At 40.4% G+C, this 25,151-nt stretch overlaps 3 protein-coding genes across 4 annotated transcripts; 1 reads left to right on the top strand and 2 right to left on the bottom strand.

Moving 5' to 3' along the window:
- On the top strand, window positions 12,017–14,420 carry LOC109223911 (ABC transporter I family member 17). The gene is made up of 4 exons (XM_019388392.1): window positions 12,017–12,238; window positions 12,337–12,660; window positions 13,640–13,827; window positions 13,939–14,420. The coding sequence occupies exons 1-4, from the start codon at window positions 12,223–12,225 to the stop codon at window positions 14,191–14,193; spliced, it is 783 nt and encodes a 260-aa protein (XP_019243937.1). The 5' UTR covers window positions 12,017–12,222; the 3' UTR covers window positions 14,194–14,420.
- On the bottom strand, window positions 14,899–24,005 carry LOC109223909 (protein ECERIFERUM 3-like). 2 transcript variants are annotated; one of them, XM_019388389.1, is made up of 11 exons: window positions 23,801–24,005; window positions 23,473–23,696; window positions 22,920–23,152; window positions 22,613–22,832; window positions 21,948–22,075; window positions 21,571–21,821; window positions 21,355–21,462; window positions 20,912–21,118; window positions 16,236–16,346; window positions 15,745–15,918; window positions 14,899–15,401 (listed from the first exon to the last, which is right to left on the bottom strand). In XM_019388389.1, exons 1-11 carry the CDS (start codon window positions 23,891–23,893, stop codon window positions 15,234–15,236), a joined length of 1,917 nt encoding a protein of 638 aa, XP_019243934.1. In that variant the 5' UTR covers window positions 23,894–24,005; the 3' UTR covers window positions 14,899–15,233. The 2 variants fall into 2 exon arrangements, with proteins under 2 accessions (XP_019243934.1, XP_019243933.1); XM_019388388.1 differs by having other exon boundaries at window positions 21,571–21,827; window positions 23,801–24,004.
- On the bottom strand, window positions 17,904–19,640 carry LOC109223910. The gene is made up of 2 exons (XM_019388391.1): window positions 19,119–19,640; window positions 17,904–18,965 (listed from the first exon to the last, which is right to left on the bottom strand). The coding sequence occupies exons 1-2, from the start codon at window positions 19,554–19,556 to the stop codon at window positions 17,952–17,954; spliced, it is 1,452 nt and encodes a 483-aa protein (XP_019243936.1). The 5' UTR covers window positions 19,557–19,640; the 3' UTR covers window positions 17,904–17,951.

Genomic DNA, 25,151 nt, shown 5'->3' with positions numbered 1-25,151 from the left:
CCCCTATAATGTGATCTCTCATTCTGTTCTTCCACCAAGAATAGTACTGACCATTGAAAGTGGAGGCCTGGCAGTGGATTGCCCTTCCCAGTTCCCAGGTGGTGCACTCATGTTGATCTTTTCCTAAGGGGTTAGCCTCTTCAAGGATAACCTGCTCTGAAACCAATTGATGTTCTAAACGTCAATACCACACAAGAGGGTGGGTGATTTGTGTGGTACCTAATTTTCGCACTAGAAAAACATGGTTCTTCTAGATGTACTTACTATGACTATTTGCGGAATTAAGAGTGCATAAAGTAAAGAACACAGAGATTTTTATGTGGAAAACACCTGGCTCAAAAGGTGAAAAAACCACGACCTACTACTCAGTAGGATTTTCCCAAACTTCCACTAAAATCACTGAGCCAAAAACAGCATTTACAAACTCTTGTAAACCTAAGGATTAAACTCTAATCCCAGTGTAGCACACAGCCTCAACTATTGCGACACCTTCAAGTTAACTCTAACTTGAATACTCAAAATACCTATTACCATTGCTTCTAGATAAATATGAAAGGTACAATATGAAAACACCTACTACAATTGAACTAGAAATAAAGAAAAACACAATGGAATTGGTTCTTCACTCTTGGTTCATGTAGCTTCAGATTTGCACACTTGAATCAGACATAAATTGCTTGCAAAATTCGCCTAGCTCTTTTGCTCTCAATTTAGTTTAACTTCTGCATATGTGCAATCACCTGTAAAAGAGAACAATCTTTATTATTTATAGAGTTAGTAATCAAAGTTTGATTAAAACTCGAATTGCTGATCCTTCATCAAATTCGAGTCCTAGAACAACTCAAACTCCAATCCTTATCCTTGATCCGGATGTAGTTCTCTTTACATAAGGAGACTTCAACTCCTTATCCTATGCAACCTTTTCGATCAACTCTGAAGATATTATTACTGATTGTTGCTGACCCTTGAGACAATCTTCAAAACTTCATCTGAACTTGGGCCAACAAAATCCATATCCGGTATCAGTCTCAACTAGTTGAAACCACTTATTCCCACACCCACAGAGTACAACCACACAACATACACACCACACATAGGCTTATAATAACATTCCTGATCACAATATTTGCCTGAATCAATCCTGCACCGGCCATACACCTCAAATTCGATAGGAACCCTTTTGAAACCTCCACAACACTGACGATGGTACAATAACCACGAAAACCATACAGCTAACACCCGAATCACCAATTCACATATAATACCAACGGGCACATACCCCACAAGCTAGAACTCAAGAAGCACAGAACGAAATTGACTGAATGTGGAAAGAAAACACATAAAGGAACTATCAAACAAGTCCGTCAAGCACAAATTTTTTTCTGTCAAAACTAATTTACCACTCAATCTAACAAGAAAGAATTAAAGCATATAAAAGAATCACAAGGATCTCATACTGATATAACTCCCACCACGGTACACAGCCCGGTCTCAGCACATCAAATTACATGAAACAACGAGGGTCCTGCCCTCAACTCTGAATCTCAAGTAGGGTACACACCAAATCAGCTGGACACTCTCACTAGATCAATTCCGTCACAATTTACAACAAGTACTGGCTCTCACACCGGTGGAGCAAAAGAATCACGGCTCGTAGCCAAAAATACTCATAAATCACATCAAGCCTACCGAGAAGGACAATAGAAATTTACCACTAGTCTCATAACTCTCGATAATAAACAAAAACAGACGATAGACACGGCTATCACTTATAGAACCTTCCAACAGGGTTACACATAAACAGAGTGCTAATAATGAAACGCACCGATAAGTGGAGCAACAAATAGGGGAACTCACCCGATAAGCAGAACTGTAATGAACTACGGATGGTGCTCCTCTATAACAAACCGATATCATACCTAATTGAGATTCAACTGGCGTAGCGGCCTTAAGCCTACTATATGAAACACATCAACAAGCCGGGCCTCCCCCTCTTGGGCGCCCTCTACTCGCTTGAATACGACACATCGGCCTGAAGTCTGGGACAATCTCTCACCATATGGCTAGTATCTCCACACTCAAAGCAACCTCTCTACTGACGAGGCTGTGGGAACTGTGCGGTACGGATATTTCGAGACTCATGAACACCTGAATCACTGTGAATCCTGAAGCGCAAACTGAACTGGCTAACCCAAGAACCTCCACTATGTCGTACCCAGCCTCCAGAATAAGGGCCAGCAATCTCTCCGGTCCACGAGGCCTCATCGCCTCCCTGTACTCTCTCTCTCCATATCTCGTCTGTCCTCTCGCTCCCGGTCCCATATGCCCTCTAACCGGCGAACAGTCCCTACCACCTGCTGAAACGAAACATTTGACTCCAACTCTCGAGCCATGCTGAACCGAAGTGACTGAGGTACAAACTCTCTCAAAACATCTCTAAAACTGAACTCATGTAAGTGAAACTGTATCGGCCGATTACCCAACTCATATGTCCACCACCACTGATAAGTCGCTCCGTCAAGCTGGAACATAGTAAAAGCAACCACACTTGTCTCTGCAATACCCATAGTGTTGATAATCCGATGACACTCCCCTATGAAACCCATTGTGCTCTCTCAAGCCAAACCGCTGAATGCAGGAGGGTCACTCTTTCTTGAACCTTGCAAATTCTAAGTTGCTCTCCCTCGGATGTTGCTGCCCTGACCATGGGCTAAACTAGAACCACAAATTGTGTCGCCATGACGCCTGGAACCTGACCAACGGAAACTCACTGCCCAGAGTGTGGTCTAGCTGCAGCACGTACTCCTCATCGATCTCTGCATCTAGCGATACCTGCTCCGGAAGTAGCGTCATTGATAACTGCAGCTCGTGTCCTCACTGCCGGTGAGAGAATGGAAGAATAAAAGTTCAAACTCCAAGATCAATAAGCTCGCACGATAAGAATGAAGGAAGTGAGATTGTCCTAATAGTTCCTCAGCCTCTCGAAGATAAGTACAGACGTCTCCGTACCGATCCGCAAGACTCTACTAAACTCGCTTATGACTCATAGCACCTATGAACCTAGAGCTCTGATACCAACCTGTCACGACCCAATTTTCCCTCCATTAGGCTTCGTGATGGGACCTAGTCTTAAGGACTAGGTAAGCCTACTAACATGCGAAATAACAACAATAACTAATAACAGTTAGAATTCTCCTAAAATAAATCCTTTATTCATGAACATCCTCCCAAAACCCGGTGGTACAAGTCATAAGCTCTAAAGAGTTTCGCTACCATTTTTAAACACAATCGTATGGAAATAAAGTACAGCACTGAGAAAATAAAATAGGAAAGTGACTCCGAAGCCTGCGAACGCAGCAGCAGGGCTACCTTGAGTCTCCTCGGCAAGGATCCGCACAGCTACTAGCGAACAATACCTGGATCTGCACAAAAAAATGTGCAGAAGTGTAGTATGAGCACACCACAGCGGTGCCCAGTAAGTATCAAGACTAACCTCGGTGGAGTATTGACGAGGAACAGTCAAGACACCTACTGGTCAAATGAAATGAACAGGATATGATAATAAAATGTCGAGATAAAGATAATGGGATAATACCAACAGCGGAGAGAAAATCAAATTACAAACAGTAGGAACAATAAAGGGAGATGTCACGACCCTAAACCTAGACCCGGTCGTGATGGCGCCTCTTGTGAAGACAAGGCCAGCTGACACATTTCCAATCCAGTTTTTAAGCAATTAAACAATAAGCATCACGTCTAAAACATGATATAAACTCAAAAGTAACAATGACAATACAAAACAATACGCGGAATACAACCCAACTCAGCCTGGTACCGGGGTGTCACTAGTCATGAGCATCTACCAAGTCTAATTACAGCTGGCAAATCTGAAATGTACTCTGTACAGTCTAATAAAATGACGAGAGAGAAAGCAGTGCTGCGAACGCCGGCAGCTACCTTGCTAACTCCACTGACAACTGCCACCAAGCTCAGAAAATACCTGAATCTGCACACAAGGTGCAGGGAGTAAAATGAGTACTGCCAACTCAGTGAGTAATAATCATAAGTAAAGACTGAGTGATAAGAAATCACGAAAAGAGCATCAACATGCTGTATAGAAGCAGTTTCAAAATCCAGTAAGAAAGCAATGAAGCTGTAAAATCCTTTAAACGTCTTAGCTCAGTTTAAACTCTTTTGAAAATGACTTTTTCAACAGTTGCGCAAATAAATTCAGAACAACTAGTGCAAGTAAGCATAGAAATCCAAGCCTCGGGCACAAATGCACAATTAAGCAAGTAAATGACAGGCAAATAAGAAAGATAAGCACATAAGGTTCGCCCCACGGGCACCATATCAACAAATCCGCCCCTCGGGCAGTATCTCAGAACAGTAGCAGCCCCTCGGGCAATCACATAGAACAATACCAGCTCCTCGGGCAATCACATAGAGCAGTACCAGCCCCTCGGGCAATCACATAGAACAGTACCAGCCCCTCGGGCTATATCTCACATCACACTGGGTACCCGCGCTCACTGGGGGTGTGCAGACTCCTGGAGGGGCCCCTTACGGCTCAAGCACAATATCAAGCCATCTCGTGGCATCATAAATAGGTCCTCGACCTCATATTAATATCAAGCCACCTCGTGGCGTACAATCTCAGGCACTCGGCCTCAGAATCAAATCAGTGTATCATCGCTGCGGCGTGCAGCCCGATCCAAAAGATATGTATCACCGCTGCGGCGTGCAGCCCGACCCAAAAGATATCCTCACAACACAGGCCCTCGGCCTTACTCAGTCAAAAATCACATAAGCCTCTCGGGCAACAGTAAAACATTATTTCTCAGCCCAAAAACATCATTTGAGTATTAAAACGGAGTAAACATGGCTGAGTTTTGAAAACAATGGAAATAACATTACTGAGTTCAAGTATAAAGTCAAAACAGTGAGGAAACATCAACAACAATCCCCGAAGGGTTCAAATAATTGGCACGGAGCCTAAATATGGCATTCAGCCCAAATAATGATGATAGCAAATAGATTTCAATCAAATACGCGGTAAAATCATCAATCGGGTCGGACCAAGTCACAATCCCAATAGTGCACGACCCCACGCTCGTCATTAAGCGTGTGCCTCACCTCAATATAGCACTATGATGTGCAATCCGGGGTTTCAAACGCTCAGAACATCATTTACAACCATTAATCACCTCGAACCGGCTACATCTCTAGCTCGCGATGCCATTGCCCCTCGAATCAGCCTCCACGCGCATCGAATCTATCCAATATCAGAACGAGGACATCAAAATATTCCAAGGGAACAAAGCCCAAGCGAAAACAATCAATAACGGGCACTAATCCCGAAATTGGTAAAACCCGAGCCCCGGGCCCACTTCTCAAAACTCAGAAATTTTCACATCAATAGAATCCTCATCCTCATACGAGTTCATACATATCAAGAACATCAAAATCGGACCTCAAATGGCCCCTCAAATCCTCACTCAAAGGTCTCTTAAGCCTCAAGCCCTAATTACCCATTTTTGCTACTAATTTCCACGGATTTCGAGCTTACAAATGATAAAATTCATCATAGAAACAAGTTTAAGGTCCAAAAATCTTACCTCCATGAAATCCTCTTGAATTCCCTCTTCAATTAGCTCTCCCGAGCTTTTGCCCAGATGAAATATGGTGAAAACCCTCTCAAAATCGCGAAGGGTGAAATATATGCATTCTGACCCAGGCATTTTCGCATCTGCGATCCAAAAAGCGCATCTGCGCCCCCGCTTCTGCGGAAAAACATCCGCTTCTGGGGATTTCACTAATGATACCATGTGCTGCATATGCGGCTCCTCAACCGCATCAGCGGTACCGCATTTGCGGTTCAACGTCCGCTTCTGCGGAAACACTTGAGTTCCCAAAAACGCATCTGCGATAATCAATCCGCACCTGCGGCTCCGCAGGTGCGGGACCTCAACCGCATCTGCGGTCCCAGACAATTCTCCACAAATCCGCTTCTGCGAAAAAATTTCCGCTTATGCGGCGCCGCATCTACGGTCCCCTATCCGCATATGCGGAAATACGAGAAGCAGCAATATCAACTGCTGCAACAAGGTTCCAACTTCTCCGAAATCACCCCGAGGCCCCCGGGACCTCAACCAAAAGCACAAACATATTCTAATACCTTATTCAAACTTGTTCCAATCATCAAAACACTTCAAACAACATCAAATCAACCAAAACACATCGGATTCAAGCCTAAGTTTCTAAAATCTCCCGAAATACGCTTTTGATCAAAAACCCAACCAAATCACGTCCGAAAGACCTGAAATTTTACACACACATCCCAAATGACATAACGAAGCTACTGCAACTCTCGGAATTCTATTTCGACTCCTATATCAAAATCTCGCCTACCAACCGGAAATCGCCAAAATAACAACTTCGCCAATTCGAGCCTAAATCTACTCCGGACCTCCAAAACCTACTCCGATCACACTCCTAAGTCATAAATCACCTCCCGAAGCTAACCGAACCATCAGAACTCACATCCGAGCCCTCTAACACATAAGTCAACATCCGGTTGACTTTTCCAACTTAAACTTCCTTAAAAGAGACTAAGTGTCTCAAACTTCACCAAAACCAATCTGAATCCAATCCAACCAACCTGATACCACAAAACATGGATAACAAAGAATAAAGAAGCAGAAATGGGGGAAACGGAGCGGTAATTCATGAGATGACTGGCCGGGTCGTCACATCCTTCCTAACTTAAACAAACGTTCGTCCTCGAACGTGCCCAGAGTTGTTCCAAAAGCCAACCAATCGCTGAATAAGTTTACCATGCATATACCCGAGGGTGATCCCACGTCACCCTATCTCATATATGTCCGATAACATATTGCAACTGAACTTTCGCAATCCAATCTAGCCCATAAACTATTGAACCACATTTCCACTTCTGAAATCTTCCACAAGACCAGAATCTCACATTTATACTCACAATAAGCGCGAACCAGCTATAACAAACCATATCTATAACCTCAGGTGCAATTACATGATATACCACATAACTCAAACACTTGTAGCGATAACTTCTAATCACAGCAGCTGCACACAACAACCGAATACCGATAGAAAACCTCTTATCAACTAAAATCTCATCCCAACACTTTCATATACTGCCAGTGATAAATAAGACACACATCAAGCCTTAACCATTTCTTAGATCAACCATTCATGAAGCCACTTCTCCTTTGGCAAGGACCATAACAATTTCTGAGCCGAACCTTGATATTTACCCTTCCAACATGCTAAAATCGAATCTGTTCGCATTCATAAAAGATCCCCACGATCTCATCTAATCCACACGAATACTCTGGTGACATGACACCTCAACACAGACTAAAGCCACAACTTGCGCAATACGCGCTCCAATAAACAACAATCCGAACATACTCAAATCATGAAAATGACTCACCAGTACCACCACAACACAAGGCTGAGACCCGTCTCACGGATCTCACATTGTAGAAACAGAACACACGAACCTAACCCGCAAGGTCATATCTCCACATAACTTCGCTGCAATGCGCGATCCTATCCAAATATTGCTCCACATGAAACACCTCAAGTCACTATGCTCGAAATCGACTACTACGCACAATTTGATGTCTGGAGCCAAAGCAAATCATCACACCCACGGTGAAGCAAATAACATACACCACTCAAACCCGGAAGGACATAACCGACATGCCATTCACCGAGCAACACCCAATTACTCTTCCCGCTCGACTTCCACTATGAGACCCCAATAGAACCAACCAATAATAACACCTCGCAACACAGAAGGTAACTCATAGACCTCCCCAGATTACGAATAAGCTCAATAACAATCGCATCAACACATCCCTCGATAATGCCATCCGGAGCCAACCAAGCTGACTCAAACTAGAACCCACATCCACACTGGCCTGTCAACGGACTCCTTATCAAGGAAATGCTGAAGCTGCTCCTTCAACTCCTTTAACTCTGCCGGTGCCATACGATACGGTGACCGGCATCAAATCAGTACCGAAATCAACCACCTTGCCTGGCGACATGCCCGGCCATAACAAACACATCAGAAAAGTCCGTCACCACCGGAACTGAATCAATATGAGGAGCCTCCGCACTGACATCCATCACGAGAGCCCAAATAAGGATGACAATCCTTCCCAGCCCTCCGCTGGGTCTTCGAAACATGAAACCACTCTACCAAGAACATAATTCGTCGGACCTTGCCACTCAATCCGTGGCATTCCCGACATAGCCAACATTGTCGCCTTAGCGCAATAGTCCAGAATAACACAACACGAAGACAACCAGTCTATCCAAGATCTAACATACCAAGCAGAAAAAGATCCACTCGGGTCTCCAACCCCGATAGTCACTACACAGTGCCGATACACACGACCTATAACCACAACATAGCCTGAATATGAGAACTCCCAGTCTCCAACTCCATATAGCACACGTATCACCATACCTGATCCCAATTCTGCCGTCTGAATACATACCACACCTCTAATATCCAAATCATTCCACGAGAGATACTCTAACATTCTTCTGTGCCTCCAAGAAAACTCGGATATCAGCAGTCGATCCAACAAAAAAGTGCCACAATACTACCGAAGTACCATCAACTTAATCTCACTGCCCTTTGCTTTTGCTGAAACATGAACCCTCGTCAAATTACTTTCAACTAGCAATACCGTTCCAACCATTATTAGCAAAACACCTATCAATTCTTTCTAGAATTAGGTTTGTCTTGTTCCTATATCTCTTATTTGACCAACTGCATTTACTACCTTTGTATCCTAGGTCTACTAATTTACACTAGTTAATGCAGTTCCAGAATAAGTTATTTCTGCTAGTGTTAATGCAGTTTCCATCAAACATGTCTCTTGCTTTTAAAACTTCATTAAAATCCCTACTCACAAACCAACTACCATTTATGCTATCTGAAATATTTATAAGTTTTCTCCAAATGGTTTTCCTATCCTCTAGATTATTACTTGCATAAATAGCAGAGAATAACCAATGGGGGTTTGAGGGTAGTACCTTGACCATTACATTGATACCTTGGGGTGTGACCGATACCTCATCCACTTGGAGGACATTTTCTTTCCACATGAGGACGATACTCCAGAATGACCCACTACTGGAATTGGATATGCATGTCATATTGCAGTTCGTCTGCTAGCTTCTTGTGGTCTGCCATTTTTGTCTCTAACAACACCTACCTGGCTGGCTTGTGGATTTTGATTATCTCTGAGCAGTGTCTCTTGAACTCCACACTGTTTGCCTCTCTAACATTTCATATGATAAAATTCATTAGGGGGTTGCCTCTCTAACATTCCATTGTTTTGGGAGCCACTGTCGGTGCCTTTTCATTCCCCTGGTAGACATCATTTCATTCCTCCTTGATGCTGGTATCTAGCACTTCCTGGTTCTGACGAGAACTCAGGCTCAACCCACATCTGGCAAGGGTTTTGGGGCAGAGCAGTATTAGGGTCTCGCTGTATTCCACACTGAATTCCATTGCCCTCACTACCTCTAGCCATAGGGAATCTGTCCTCAATGGAAAATATGAGCTCTGGTTTGCCACCTCCTTGTTGGCTTCCTGTCCTTTCAGTATCTCTAGTGCTTTTGCTATTTCCCTCGAAATATTCCCCAATGGTGGTGATTGGTGCTTCTCCGGTGCTGAAGAGAATGTTCCTACTGAGACCGTAAACCGTTATTCTATCACTGAGAACTGTGGCGTCGCTGCTGGGTCTGTTGTTGCTGGGTTTGGGAAGAAGGGGATCGAGTTGAAGATTTGTTGCATGAGGTTGTGCACTGATGGAGCATCGTTGGTTGGTTGTGGTAGGTTGAAGCTGCTATGCAGAATCATCAATATTGCCAAAGTTGGGTTCCAAATGTCGTCAAACCATTGTTTAGAGCCTCCATTGTTACCCTTGCTAGATAAGACCGGGTTTTGGATGATGAAGGAGATTGGCTGATTTCCCAACTAAAAATTATAGCACAGGCCCTAACCCTGGAGGGCCACTTACAGACAAGACACTGATGTGTGGTCTGGTGGCGGCGGGGTGGAAGTTAAGACGATCGGGGGTTTGATATGTTGGTCCATTTTTGGGTTTTTTTTATTTTCCTTTTTTGGACTTGTATTAAAAAGGGTGGTTTTGGGGTAATCAAGATGAATCTATGGTATTGGAGTTAAATCATTACCCGTATTCTGAATTTTAGAAACTGTGTCTAATACTTGAGATATTAAATTAAATATGTATCTGGTTGCGTTGACGAAAAGTGTCAAATCACCTGAGCTTTTGTGGTTTCTCGAATACGGCACTTGAGTATCCATGGAGGAGTTTTTTGCAGGAATATTTGGTAGGGGTGATGTAGCTCTGTAGGGGGCATCATTGGTAATGGGGTTCTCCAAGTGGGTATGGACCCCTATGACGGAAGGGGTAGTTGGGTCTGGGTGGGTCGTGCTTTGTTGATTTGATAGGCCCCCACTTGTTCCTTTTGGGCATGTTGCTTTGTTTTCTCTGGGGGCCGTTTGAACTAGACTTTTTGAATTTTTAGGTCCCGTTTCTCTGCTGAGAGTTGGGTCTTCGCCTACTGGGGCCGTTTTCCTCTTAGTCCTTGTGTTGGGCTATTCCCGCATGGGTTGTTCCCATGTGGGATGGCTCTTTGAGATGGGGGTATTCTTCTTTGGGCCGTAGTTTGTGTTGGTAGGGCGTTCAGAATTGGCATGTATGGGGTTAGTCTTAGAGTTGTATAGAAAAGTCTTAGTTTCAAGAAACTTACCGGAGATTGCATCGAACATTTTGACTTGGATACCCCTAGTTGGGGTGGAATGTTTTTCATTTTTTGCCTATGGCGTTGTAATCTGGCCTTGTGGTGGAGGGTGTCCCTGTTTCCTTCTTCTGGGGAAGATAACTGTTTTCCATTCCTCTCCCTCATCGACATTGACTCTTGAGGAGGAGCATTCAAGTTAGTCCTGGGTTGGAAGAGGGGACTTTTATCTGTGAGTACACGATTTTAGGGTGTGTCCTATCCTTCCACATCCTGTGCATAGGACACTTTCCCCTTCGTATACCACCGCTTGATTGTGATCCCCAATAGTGTTGGATGTTTCTACTGGTATTTCCAGTGGTGCTTGTATACAAATTTGTGCGTATCTTCCCCTTAATGTAGTTGATGTGCACGTATCAATTTTGAGGAGTTCCTTTAGCTTCCTCCCGACCTTCTCAAGTATCTCTTTGTCATAAAATTCTGTTGGTAATTGTGGCAACCGCACCCATATAGCAGTAAATGCACTGTTGCCTCTTGTGGGATAAATTTTGGTTCCCACCTTCTGACTGAGAGAAAGTTTCCCAATAGGAACCATGGTCCTTGGTGTAGTGCCTTTATCAGGTTCTCCTCCTTTCCAAATTTGACTATAAAGATGTCCTGCCCTAAGTCAATCAAGATTAACTGTTCGGAGGGGTTCCATAGATCGATTAGTTTGGATCGAAGGAGATGATGTGGCATTCTTCTACCAAAGATTTTGATAATAACCTAGAAATGCCATGGTTCATATAAGCGGGTATTATCATCTTGGGACAGGATGATTGGGCCTAGATTTTCCTTGCCCTTTTCATCTCTTTCTGTTGTGCCAATCTCTTTTGAATAGTATCCAGTTTGGGTTGTGTCTTTCTTGTCTACTGGCATTTTCTTATAGGAATGCGCTCGGTTAGTGTCTTCATCCATGGGGTTAATGTCTGATGGTTCCGGGGTGTATGTTGGGTTGTTTGGTTATATTCTCCATTTTATGTGTAGTGAGATGTGAGAGATTGTCACACTAAAAAAATTCTCTTTAGTATTTTAGTGTCCATATATTTTCACCTAAAAGGATAGGATTAGTCCTCCCCAGGTGCTAACGATATTTTCACCTAAAAAGATTCTCTATTTTCAGCTTTAAAAGGAGATTGCACTCTGACAAAACGTCACTATTATTGGTGTCTTACTTTTGACGAGACTCTGTCCTAGTGCTTGGTGGACGTGGGGAAGGTAGATTCTTTCCTCCATACCATATAAGCCTTCATTTCCCACGGGACCAAAACACAACATTAGCTAGCTCCTTTCTTTTCTCCTCTACTGCTAAGTTGCTTACAATCTACCAGTTGGATATTTCATACTACTATGGAAATTTTACCAGGTTAGTACAAGCGTTCTGTAAGCTAATTTCAGTAAACCATTTTTCCTGAAATATAAACTGATGCAGATTTTCTACTTTTCTTGAAATTTTGATAATAGGATCAAGAGAGCCTCTTCTAGTAAATAAGAGTGGATTTGGGGAAGGTGCAGAAATCAAGATTCAGGTAAGGGGTCTTACAAAGGTGTCGGATAAGGGTATTTCTATATTGAACAATGTGAACGTTGACATACCCAAAGGTATAATCATGGGTGTCATTGGCCCAAGTGGTAGCGGAAAGTCAACCTTATTGCGATCACTTAATCGGCTGTGGGAGCCTCCTTCCAACACTGTGTTTTTGGACGGTCAAGATATATGTGATCTGGATGTACTCACTCTCCGCCGTAAGATTGGCATGCTGTTTCAGCTTCCTGTTCTCTTTGAAGGTATGCGATTGCAAATCCTAAAATTTACCTGTATTATTGATGAGTTAGATAGCTCTAATATTATATACAGATACATTTTTTGATAGAGATATTTATCCATCTTATGTTTTGATGTTAAAAAAGTAGAAGAATTCACCCAAATAGCCGTCCACCCAATCATTTAAACTAAAAATAGCCGGTAAAGGTATAATCCATTACGGCTGGATCACCTCCTTTTGAGGGAGAGCAAATGCTTGTTGGGTATTTTGGTTTGACACTGCTTCATACCACCCCCCGAAAAAAAAGGGAGCTACGTCTGAGTTAAACTTCTTCTTTCCTTTCTCGACGGTGAAGTAAGACCAAGCTCATGAGCTCATTATCCTAGGTCGGAACAAGTTGATAGGACCCCCTTTTTTACTCGCACGACATGCTATTAGCTCAGTGGTAGACCGTGCCCCTGATAATATAATTTATGTAATATATGTATATAATTGTGTTTAATCAATGTATAATCTGTGTATATGCCTAGAAAAAGTAAATAGTAAATATGGTCGGCTATTTGTATAAAGATCCCTTAAAAGTATCTATTGCCTGAAATAATGCTCAATCTAATAGGAGTGGCCAGCGAGAATCAACTAGTTTAGTTCTAAGCTCAATAGGCTCACAATAAGGAATACCCTAACCCTGGGAACTGGGGCGGTCGGTAGGATAACTACTATCAGTATTAGTTGACACGGTGACGAGGATCATATAGTTTGAGAGCTGGATAAAGTTTTAAAGTGTGGTTATTGCACCCTATCTAGTAAGAGCCTCTAAAGCTATTTGGCGTAATCAATATAATAGTTGGGCTCGGCTTTACTGAAGGAAAAAGGGCGAAGTCTCAACTACCAGGCTACTATTACTACTTAATAAAATGTAACTCCTTTGTCAACATATATTTAATTGCAGAGTTGTACTAACTGATGCTTGATTAAGTGCTCTTTGTGGAAAATTGTTTCAGGCACTGTTGCAGATAACGTAAGATATGGGCCACAATTAAAAGGAAAAAAGTTAAGCGACAATGAGGTATACAAGTTGCTGACTCTAGCTGACCTAGACTCATCTTTCTTCAACAAGTCCGGCGGGGAACTCTCTGTTGGTCAAGCTCAGAGAGTTGCACTTGCTAGGACCTTGGCTAATGAACCAGAGGTAAATTTTAAATATACCAAGATTTCACCAGTTTTGACAAAAGAAACTTCAGTCGACCAATTACATTAAATGTGAAATAAGTATCTAACCTTATGTTTCTGTATCTGTAAGGTTCTGCTGCTGGATGAGCCAACAAGTGCACTGGATCCGATATCAACACAGAATATTGAGAATGTTCTTGTAAAGCTGAAGAGGGAGCAGAATTTGACCGTTGTTATGGTTTCACATAGCATCAAACAAATAAAGAGAATAGCAGATATAGTATGTCTGCTTGTTAATGGGGAGATTGTAGAAATATTAAAGCCTGATCAACTCTCTGAAGCTAAACATCCCATGGCACAAAGATTTCTTGAACTCAGCGCCTAACATCTTCCACGCATTACCCCCACCCTTCTCTGGATATCTTGTGTTTTGTGTTTTTGATGCTTGGATGGTGAAATCCAGGAGACCAGTTCCAGATGTGTAATAACATTTGATTTATCATAAGTATACACTTGAGTCACCACTGTGATTTTGCATTCAGTAGCAATTGGCCAAGCAAGTGAGACTTTCCTTGCCTAAAGAAGTTTCTAAGATAATGTACAAGCAAGTGAGACTAGTTTCGGTTGCTGATTGATTCTGTAAGACTGTGTGATATCGTCTTTTAACAAATCCTGATATAACAAAGGGGTTCTTGTGGCCCCAGCTTGAATGCCCTTCCTAAAGAGAGAACGCATCTAACCACCACATAATTTTTGAGTGTGAGATATATGTGATAACTTGTAGCAAGCCTAATTGAGGTGAGCATTTTCATTCTCCTTTTATTTGGAACAAATCTTGCTATGGAAGGATGTAGCATGTCCCTAGTGTGTTTTCAGATTTTATTAGTATGAGTTGGTCGTTCTGATCAGACCCCACTTATGGGATTATACTGGGTTGTTGTTGTTTGGTATGCATGGCTGGATTATCATCCAACGCCAGAAGAAGCAGCTTAATACGAACAGTCTAGGTGCCAAACAATTTATCATACACTGGATCCTTGGTCGAATTTGTATTGAGTAGCAAAAGGCCAAGCAGGTGACACTCAATATGTGAAAAGAAAACATACATATATTCATCTGAGTACTCTTAAAGAAATTTCAATAGCAGATCTTGCCTGTCTCTGAAACTTGACAGTATTCTGGCAGCTGAGATGCCATTGGCTTTACATTAACAGTGAATTTTTGCGGTAATTACAATGATCTATAGTTTATTTTCTTTATTCAGCTTACAGTTTTGGTTTGAATACAAATAGATTCTACATATAAGGAAGTAGTGACTTGTGAAAGAATCTTTGGAAGACCTTATATCTATGGACTTTGCTACAGCTCCAAACCTTTTATGTTATTAAGGAGTGTTTTCTGAAGAACAACAGATAAATGGTTCCACTATCTTGAATTATACAAGGGTTTCAAACCATGCTTTAATGCAGCCTCCCACACAACATCAATCCGATCAACGTCGATGGCTCCAACCTCATGGTGTGTCCAACCTTCAAGAAGATGCACTAGCCCACCCGCGTGACAAGCATGAACTACGCCTCTTCCCATTGTATACTGGTGAAGTACAGAAGCACAGTGAAAATTCATATAAAACATGTAAAAAGAGCAGTCTGGTGCACTAATCTTAAAATGGACTATATTGGGTCTACTGTATGCAGTCTTACTTTGTATTTCTGCAACAGATTGTTTCCACTATGCAAAACATGTAACAGTGTCATAAACTACTGATGCTACTAACAGGCGAGACTATGGAATGTGGTTGTCACTAACACAACTCTATCTACCAAAGTTTGGATTTCACACTAAATTGTTATCCGGTTGGCTTAGTGTTTCTATGATTTTCTATATAAAAAAACGTCGCAGGAAAAAAGGCGATAGCATATGATGTGATGTATACCTCACAAGTTCCTAAGCCAGTGACATCTTTTGGAAGTCTCATTGCTGCTAATTTTCCATAGGTACAGTCTCTGCGAAAGGGAATGACAGGAGGAACCACAAACTGATAAAAATGAGTTCCAGATGGAGCCCAGCTCTGCTCTCGAGGAGTAGCCCATTTGCCGAGTATCCACGTCTGTCATTCACAAAACATCACAACTCCTTTATATAATCGTATTATAACATTTCAGCTGCAACAGATACTAGTGGAAATATTTCAGTAAACATATGAAGGAGTTAGATTCCACCACACAATATTTTTTTGTTGGGCAAAGTTATGATCTTAGCCTTATCTCAGATTTTGTGTAAAACGAATTATGCAAAATCATTTCCCTTAAATCTATTAAACTGATGAATACTGCCTCTGATATCCAACAGTTGAGTGGCACACATGTAATTCCTATTTTGGCTTCTTTGAAAAGCCTATTTGTGGAAATATCTTCAAACCATTACCTTACAGTGTTTAGCCCCTTGGTACTTTGTCACTTGAACCAGAAACTTCTGGCAATCAGCAGGAGCTTCTCTTTGTATTTTCATGAACCTCTCAGTGGACTGAGTCAGCATCTGCATTAGAAGACTACCCTTATTAGAATGGACAATTTAAAGGCAGCAGGGGCTGGTCCAAACCAACTCAATTCTATCTAACTTTAAGGAAATGCTACATAATGTCCCATCACTTCAATATATCTAATTCCCTATTTTCTGAATGATATTGTATTCTCAAAACATTTTTAAATAATGAAAGCCCTTTCTCTTGCTTTTCACCTTTTACCTTCAGGCAATATTTGCAGGTTTATTCTGATTCGGAGCTAGCCAGTGTTGTGCATCTTCCTCAGTTGTCTTCTGATAATCAAGTCTCAAGGGTGAAGGGAGTGATAGGAAGGTTTGCAAATACGTTAACTTGATCATTAACTGTCTTTGGCTTTCCTAAGATTTTAATTGTTCCAAAAACAGCTCCATCCAGTTTCAGTATATATGGATGTCCAGCAGAAGTAATATCGTTGCTATCTTGGTCTAGGAGGCCAACCCCAGTGGAGGAGGAAGGCATACTGCCAGTAGCTTATTTGTGGCCACTTAATTCCACCACTGGTTTTTATTGAGCAATGCTTTGCTTTACTGTTACTGCATTGTCAAGTTTTGATAGCAGCAGGTCAATGGAGGAAGCGATGCGTGTAACTTTTCGCAGTATGTTGTTTTGGTTTATATGGATGAAAAGCAACTACAACGAAGTCAGAGCTGAATTCATCACTTTTTAGACTCTTTCCACTGTTCCAGATGAAGAATGAATAGTACAAAAGCAACCACATATGATTCTTGTTTGAGAAAGCATAGTACAGTATAGTGAAAAGCTATCCGTTGTTTTTTTTTTTTTGTTTAGGAAAACAAAGGGGTGATGCTTGTGGTGTCTAAGTTAGAAAGATATTACCAATGTATAAGAAAACAAAAGATTTAGTACAAAATTTAAATTATGAGCTGGTTTCTCATGGGGATAATTATGAAGCTCGGCTGTTTTTTCAGTCTCATAAATTCTGCAAATTTTGCAACTAGTCAAAATAAGATTGGCGAAGTCTTGAAATTCGCTGCATGATTCATTTAAGCAGCAGGCACGTCAATTTTGGCATCGAACATGATAAGTTGCTCATAGTTGTGGTCAGGTATTGGAAGATGAGAAGTCTATGGTCATTCATGCCATTAGCTATGAGAAACTCAGAAAGTTATCATGACTGTTAAAGAGCGGCATCGGTTAAGCGAGGGTAAGGAGAAGTTGGATGCTACAGGCAGGTTAGAGCATGTATCATTCAATAAGCATGTGCAAGGGTGGGATGGATGTCATGAGGAGGACAGAAGTGAAGTGCAGAGTTGTTGGTTCTTGATAAAAGAAATTAAGGGAAATAACTGGGAAGAAGACAAGAAAATAAAAAATATACTGGAATAGATGTAAAAAGAACTGAAGCTGAAAATACTATACTATTTTACTGCATTTGGACTACAATTTATAAGAGAAATACTAACTTAAAAGACCTAAAAATTAGCACAAAATATGCTGAAAATAACTAACTCCTAGAGACTAGTTCACTCCTAAAGACTAGTTCAAAATTATTTCAAATTCAAGCTAAATTACTGCAGTAAATAGCTGAAACAGTAAAATAATTTTACTGAGAGCAGCTTCTAAAGCATATTTCTAACACTCCTCCTTGCTTTTGAAGCTGCAAATTCTGAATTTGTCCCTTGTAAACCTTTAACTGGAAGCGACTTTGTACGTAAATCTGCCAACTGATCTTTGGACTTGCAGTGAATCGAGTTCACTTCTGTATTTTGCTGCATCTCATGATTGTTAATGAAATAAGTTGGCTCGTTTTTCAGCTTCATTTGCATCTTGCCTTGAGACTTGTCAACTTTCTTCCAGAATTGCATTTTCTGAAATATTGACAACTTCTTCCTTACCTTATTTTCACATATGTCCTCAGTTGGAGAATTACCTGCACTTAGTAGATTCTTTTGGCTCCATTCTTCATCTTCGGTTGGATCAAATGAGAAATTTTTACCTCTCATTTTAACCCTTAAAATCTCAAGTCCAGTTGCATCATAAATGAAACAATATTTATCTTCAAAGGATACTTTAAATCCTTTTTCCATTAGTTGTCCAACACTTAATAAATTTTGATCAATATCAGGAACATAAAGAACATCTGAAATTTTCTTAGTACCTGAATTTGTTGGGATTGCAACAGTTCCTTTTCCTTTAGCAAGAATATAATCACCATTTCCAATTCTGACTTTCTTATTTCCTATAGACGTGAACTCTTTGAAAAGATTTCTGTCATATGTCATGTGGTTTGTACAACCACTGTCAATCAACCAAAAATCAGATTTTTTGGTTGAAAGAATAGTTGCCACAAACAAGTGATCTTCTTCTTCTTCATTGGCGACTTGGGCATCTGCTTCATGCTTTTGATATTTGCCTTTGCAAATTACAGCTTCATGACCAAGTTGGTTGCAAATTTTGCACTTTGCATCTGGCCTCTTCCAACATTTGAATGGTGGATGACCTTTTTTGCCACAGTGCTGACAAGGCGGGTAATTTTTTTTAACATTATTACCCTTGCTTTGAGTTTTGTGGTTGGCTGCCAGGGCTCCTTCAACCATACCATCTTGCCTCATAAGCCTCCTTTGCTCTTGTGCCTGCAATGTATTTAACAATTCTGCCAAGGTAATCTTGGATAGATCCTTTGTATTTTCCAAGGTAGTTATGGATACTTCATATTTTTCAGGCACCGTAACAAGAATTTTTTCAACAATTCTTGAATCTTTAAATTTAGTACCAAGCAATCTTACCTTGTTAACAATGCCAAGCAACCGATCTGAGTATTCTTTGACAGTCTCAGATTCCTTCATTTTTTGCAACTCGAATTCCCTTATTAAATCCAACACCTTCATGCCCCGTACTCTTTCATCTCCTGTATATTCTCCCTTCAGATAATCCCATATTTCTTTTGCTGATTTGAGAGTCATAACTCTCGTGAAAATTGTTGCAGACACACCAGCAAACAAAGTTGCTTTCGCCTTTGATTTCCTGGTTTTCTTTTCCTTGTGACTCTTGATCTGGGCCATGGTGGGATTGTTAGGCAGCGGAAGAACATCATAATCCTCTTCCACGGCCTCCCAAAGATCTAAAGCCTCCAAGTAAGTCTCCATTCTCACTGCCCACAGTTGGTAATTTTCACCATCAAAGACTGGAGGAGCCAATTGAGAAAAACTCATTTCAGTCTCCATCTCACTCAAGAAAAGATTTTACTTAGGTCCCTTAAGAAGATGGCTCTGATACCAATTGTTGGTTCTTGATAAAAGAAATTAAGGGAAATAACTGGGAAGATGACAAGAAAATAAAAAATATACTGGAATAGATGTAAAAAGAACTGAAGCTGAAAATACTATACTATTTTACTGCATTTGGACTACAATTTATAAGAGAAATACTAACTTAAAAGACCTAAAAATCAGCACAAAATATGCTGAAAATAACTAACTCCTAGAGACTAGTTCACTCCTAAAGACTAGTTCAAAATTATTTCAAATTCAAGCTAAATTACTGCAGTAAATAGCTGAAACAGTAAAATAATTTTACTGAGAGCAGCTTCTAAAGCATATTTCTAACAGTTTGGATCTTTAAAAAACTTCTTTTATGATTGTGTAAGGTTTTAGTGTTTGAGATGACTTTCAGAAAATTGGAAGTGCACTGAGGTTCAGAGGGCAGGTTCTTGGTTAAATCCTTGTTAATCTTCCTCTGAAGAGGAAGGGGTGTGACTTCTTCATAGAGTCTGTCTGGCTACTTTGCTTTCCTAACTTACCATGTTTTCGTAGAGATTGTCTTGGATTCCCAACTTAACGGTAGAAAAATGTAAGAAAGAGGCAGATTCTTTATAAAATTGGTGTTTTTCTGCTAAAATACTGGATCCTCATGATACGCTATGATGGCCATCAATATTGTAGAATAAGATGCTTAGCTGATGCTCCGGTGAGGAGGTGTGAGAGGCTGGCATGGGAGGGCCAACGAAGAGGTAGAGGCAGGCCGTAGAAGTATTGTAGAGAGGTAATTAGGCAAGATATGGCGTTGTTCCTGCTCACTGAGAACATGACCATAGATAGGAAGGTGTGGAGGTTGAGAATAAAGGTAGAGGGTTAGGTGGCCGAGTGTTGTCCTTGTTTGTAGCAGTAGCTTTGATACACCACTTGGTGTCTTTCGTGTTTTTTTCGTATCCCTAGACTTTTGTTACTACTTGTTGTTGTCTTGTGTCTCGGTTTCCTAATTGCATTGCCTATTGCTAGTTTTGTATTTCTGCTTTGGTTGTTAGATCAGTTTACTTGCTATTGCCCTTCCCCTCTCCGCGTCGGTCTACCGGAAACAGCCTCTCTGCCTTACTAAAGGCAGGGTTAAGGCATGCGTACACTCTATCCTCCCCAAACCCCATTTGTGGGACTACACTGGGTATGTTGTTGTGTAAGGGCTGTTAATGTATTTTAATGTGCCTACTTGACTACTTCTATGCATTTCTTTTGCTTAGCAGCCTAACAAATTTCTCTTGATAATGCAGAATCCTGAAGAATTTAATCTATTTAGCTAATCTTACCAGAACTCTGACTCTTCGACGAGCAAGATAGAGTGCAATGGCTCTCCCAAGCTTAGAAGTAGCACCTGTTAAAAAGACCTCATTCACATATCGAGGAATCTCATTTAAGATCACAGCAGCTGTCAAGGTGTTCCCATGGACTACTCGGACTTTGAGATTAGGATGCTTGTTGACAAAGAGTGTTCCACCGCCATTTAGAGCTTCATTCTGCAGTAAGTTTCTTCCATAAACAACATGACCAATAATAATGAGCCGTTCCTATTCTGAACATATTAATATCTCATCCCTTAAATTTGAAGGATTTTCGAGTCTAAAACTAGGAAAAAGGCTTATATTTCTAGCGGATGTAGAATGCACATTGCACTAAAGTAGCCAGCATAGACTATAAGGATTCTGTAAAGAAACAATAGAAATTAGAAACAGGAAATGAAAATGAGACTTACCTTGTTTAATGCAGCAAGGCTTATGACCTTGACGCCGAGTTTATCAGCTCTAAGAATAGCTTCTTCAATGAGATTATTTATGCCTTCTGCAGCAAAGGGTAAGAAATACTGCAACATAATATATGTTTTAGATAACCAGAAATGGAATGGAAAATATACGCTCAGAATCAAACAGCTTGGAGATTCAGTTAGGCATTATCTTTGAAACCCAATTACCTGAAAACCAGCCCTGGGCACAACCCAAGATTGGTTCAGTTTCCCTCGTATGTTGTAAAAGCTGATCAAAAGAACCTTGGACTTCAGCCACATACTAAGCACGACCAAAAAGGCAAAAGGCCATAACGGTAACAAGAAGAGCCTTGTAGAGAAAGGCACTGAGCTGAATGACCGGAACAAAAACGGGGTATGCATTGATGACATAATATCAACAATATGTGCTAGAAACACAAAATCTGGTGCCCTTTCATCTGTACCTTCATGAAAGGGAACCATTTCAGAAAATATAAACGGTCTAATAATAACATGAAAATCTACTTCTACTTTTAAATTCATGGAAACTAGAAAAACATAGAGAGGTGGGAAGAGTAACTAACTTGTCCTTGAACTTATTTCTTTCTGAAGGTTCCAAGAATCGGTATTTAAAGTATTTCCCAAAAAATCATAGAGAGGCATGAAGAGGCAGAAATTAGTCTTCATATCCTGATGGTGTAGACTGTGGTATCTGCAACAAAGGGACATACTTTAAATTACTGGATTTAATAGTCAATACAAAGCACAACAAGAAAGTGGAAGAACATTGTAACTTGTCAAACATGATTTGGAAGGAAAATTCATTAAAAAAACCAGAAAATTAGAGAGCTCTGAAAACAGCCTCTTGCAGAAATGCAGGGTAAGGCTACGTACAATAGACCCTTGTGGTCAGGCTCTTCCCCGGATCTCGCGCATAGCGGGAGCAAGTGCACTGGGCTGCCTTTTTGAAGGGGAGCATTGGCATAACTGGTAAAGTTACTGCCATATGACCAGGAGATCACGGGTTCGAGCCATAGAAACAGCCTCTTGCAGAAATGCAGGGTAAGGCTGCATTCAATAGACCCTTGTGGTCCGGCCCTCCCCGGGACCCCGAGTATAGCGGGAGCTTAGTGCACCCGGCTGCCCTTTTTAAACCAGAAAATTAGATGTAATTTCTTAATTTAGATGTTTCTGAAGATAACAGATAGTATTAAATATTGCATCAAACAAAGTAAGTTATGGAACTTACGTTGGGCAGTAAATAATATATCTAAGTAGTGGAACACGCTGATAGAAACCATGAGGAAAGATTTCGACGTTGCTGTGTCCCAAACATCTTAAGAAATCAAATGCCAGAATATAACTGTACATAACGATTATTGATCCGTAACCAATAAATGCAATGCCCAGGGTTGGAATTCCTACAACCACACAAAGCAAAAGATGTTCCAGGAATGTTGCATGCCCAGCTGCATCGCAAACAAAATTGTTAGCGAACCTCTACAACAAATTACTAGCATCAGGTGAGACTGCTAAAATCGATGTAGTTACATTACCAGTAAAGGGGTGTGTAATTTTAGACTCATGGTGTTGCCAGTGGTATAGCGGAAACAGATGAGGAGAATGCAATATTTTGTGCATCCAATAGTACAGTGGTTCTGAGATCCCAATATGGAGTATGAGACAAGAAATAAAGCCTCTTACATCCCATAGTGGAAGATTTGCCAGTGAAGGGAAGTTCAAGTAGGCGAACGATCCCACAATCGCTTGAAGGATAAGGAAATTGTCCCTGTTTGAGATCAAACCAGAAACAAGACACAACATCAAGTACAAGTTTTGTGAGTTATTTCACTTGAAATTCTGCTCAATCAAGTTTTTCAATATTTCATCAGTATTTGCAATTACTGATGCTTGCATCAGGGTAGGCTGCCTGCATTACACCCTCTTGGGGTGCGGCCCTTACTCGGACCCTACGTGAACACAGGATGCTTTGTGCACCGGGCTGCCTTCATCAGTATCTGCAATTATTAGTCTTGTTTTCCTTGTTTCTTTCACTCTCCATTTGGATGCATAAAGTGAGATAAGATTGGGAATGAAAAGAATTCATACCAATGCCATTCATTATCAATCTGCTCAAAACCTATGCCTTCTTGAGACACTCGTCGTGTTCGAACTAGATATAACATATTGCTATAAGTACTCCATAGCTGATGAACAAGGCCTCTCAAAGCACACAAGATAAGAATATGCAAGCACCAAATATCCTCCTCTATGTTCTCTTTCCAATACATAGAATATATGACTTTTGCAAGAAATGGTCCATATGACAAATACTGCATATAACACATATGAAACCATATCATAAATCCAAAACAAAAATCATCAATGAAGAATATATATTATATATTGAGTAGTTGCATACAACAAAAATACATGCCTTATAATTGCCCAAGTTCTCCCATGGCCAAGCAAATAAAGCTGCATCTTTTTTTCTCAACAAAGAATCACTTCCCTCATTCTGTTTCTCCATATTACTATTAATTGCACTGAAAGAGCAAATGATGCCTCAAGAGACCTTAGTCTCTCAGTTGAAAGAAATAAATAATATAACAGTATCCCAACTGATAAGCAACGGTATATATAAAGAAAGGCAAATTGGGAATAACGACAAAAAAAGTGGAGAAGAAAACTCTTTCTTATTGGATCCTGCAACCCTTTTCTTATCTACTTACTTTACCCTTTTCTAGGCTTTATTTATAATTATTACACCGCATATTGGTATTATATACTCTAGCTGTCTGCTTTAATTGATTTTTTTTTTTTTTTTGTTATTTTCGCATATATTAAGCAATTCACTGTTTAACATTAGTTAACAATGAAATTGATCATATTAATCTTAATTTATTAATTAAAAATATAACAAACCATCCTAGATTCTTTAGTCCAAGGGCAACTTTGCAATAAAAAAGTTAATCCTTCTTAATATCTTAAAAAATTAAATATTATGGACCATAAAAAAAAACCAAAAATTCAATTAAAAGTGGACCGGAAGGAGAATATATGTAGCTCCAAAATTGCGTAGTTGCATTTAGCAATATCAAGAAAGCTAAGCTCCTTTTGATAGGCAATTAATTGGCACACTAAGGTCCATTGAAATTTGAGAACATTTAGTTGAACAAACATAGAAGACAGCCATAGGGACATGCCAGAGCATACCAAGAAATTAATAAGGAAGAGAAATATAGAGAACAAAATGGTTAGGGGACGGGTGGTGGATTGCAGTTGGGATGTAGATTGTCTATAACTGTAAGCTAATTAGTTACTCCCTCCGGTCCACTTTAAGCGAGTTTTTGGCTCTTTTCACATATATTAAGGAATTCGCCTTTTAGCATTAACTAATAATGAAAGTGATCATATTAACTTTAATTTGCTTATTGAAAATGTGACAAACTACTCCTAGGCTCTTTACTCCAAGGCAACTATGGAAAGAAGAAGTTAATTCTTTCTTGGTATCTGAAAAAATCAAATATTGTGGACCACAAAAAAAGGCCAAAAAAATACTTAAAGTGGACCGAAGGGAGTACTAAAAAGAGATGTTCGCTTTTGCTTGTTCAGTTTGAAAACTCACTGGATGATTTACCATTTTATACCTAATTTATCCTTCTTATTAAGTACTACTACTACTTATTTCCAATTTATTTTCCAACATATAATAAATAAGGGTGATATAATAAATTATCATGTTATTTATTATTTCTTAAGGGGTGTGTCAAGTCAATAGTAAATTA

Source organism: Nicotiana attenuata, chromosome 3 (genome assembly GCF_001879085.1).
Source record: "Nicotiana attenuata strain UT chromosome 3, NIATTr2, whole genome shotgun sequence".
Classification (NCBI taxonomy): domain Eukaryota; kingdom Viridiplantae; phylum Streptophyta; class Magnoliopsida; order Solanales; family Solanaceae; genus Nicotiana; species Nicotiana attenuata.
Note: the sequence above shows the minus strand (reverse complement) of the source record. Positions and strands in the feature narration are given on the sequence as shown.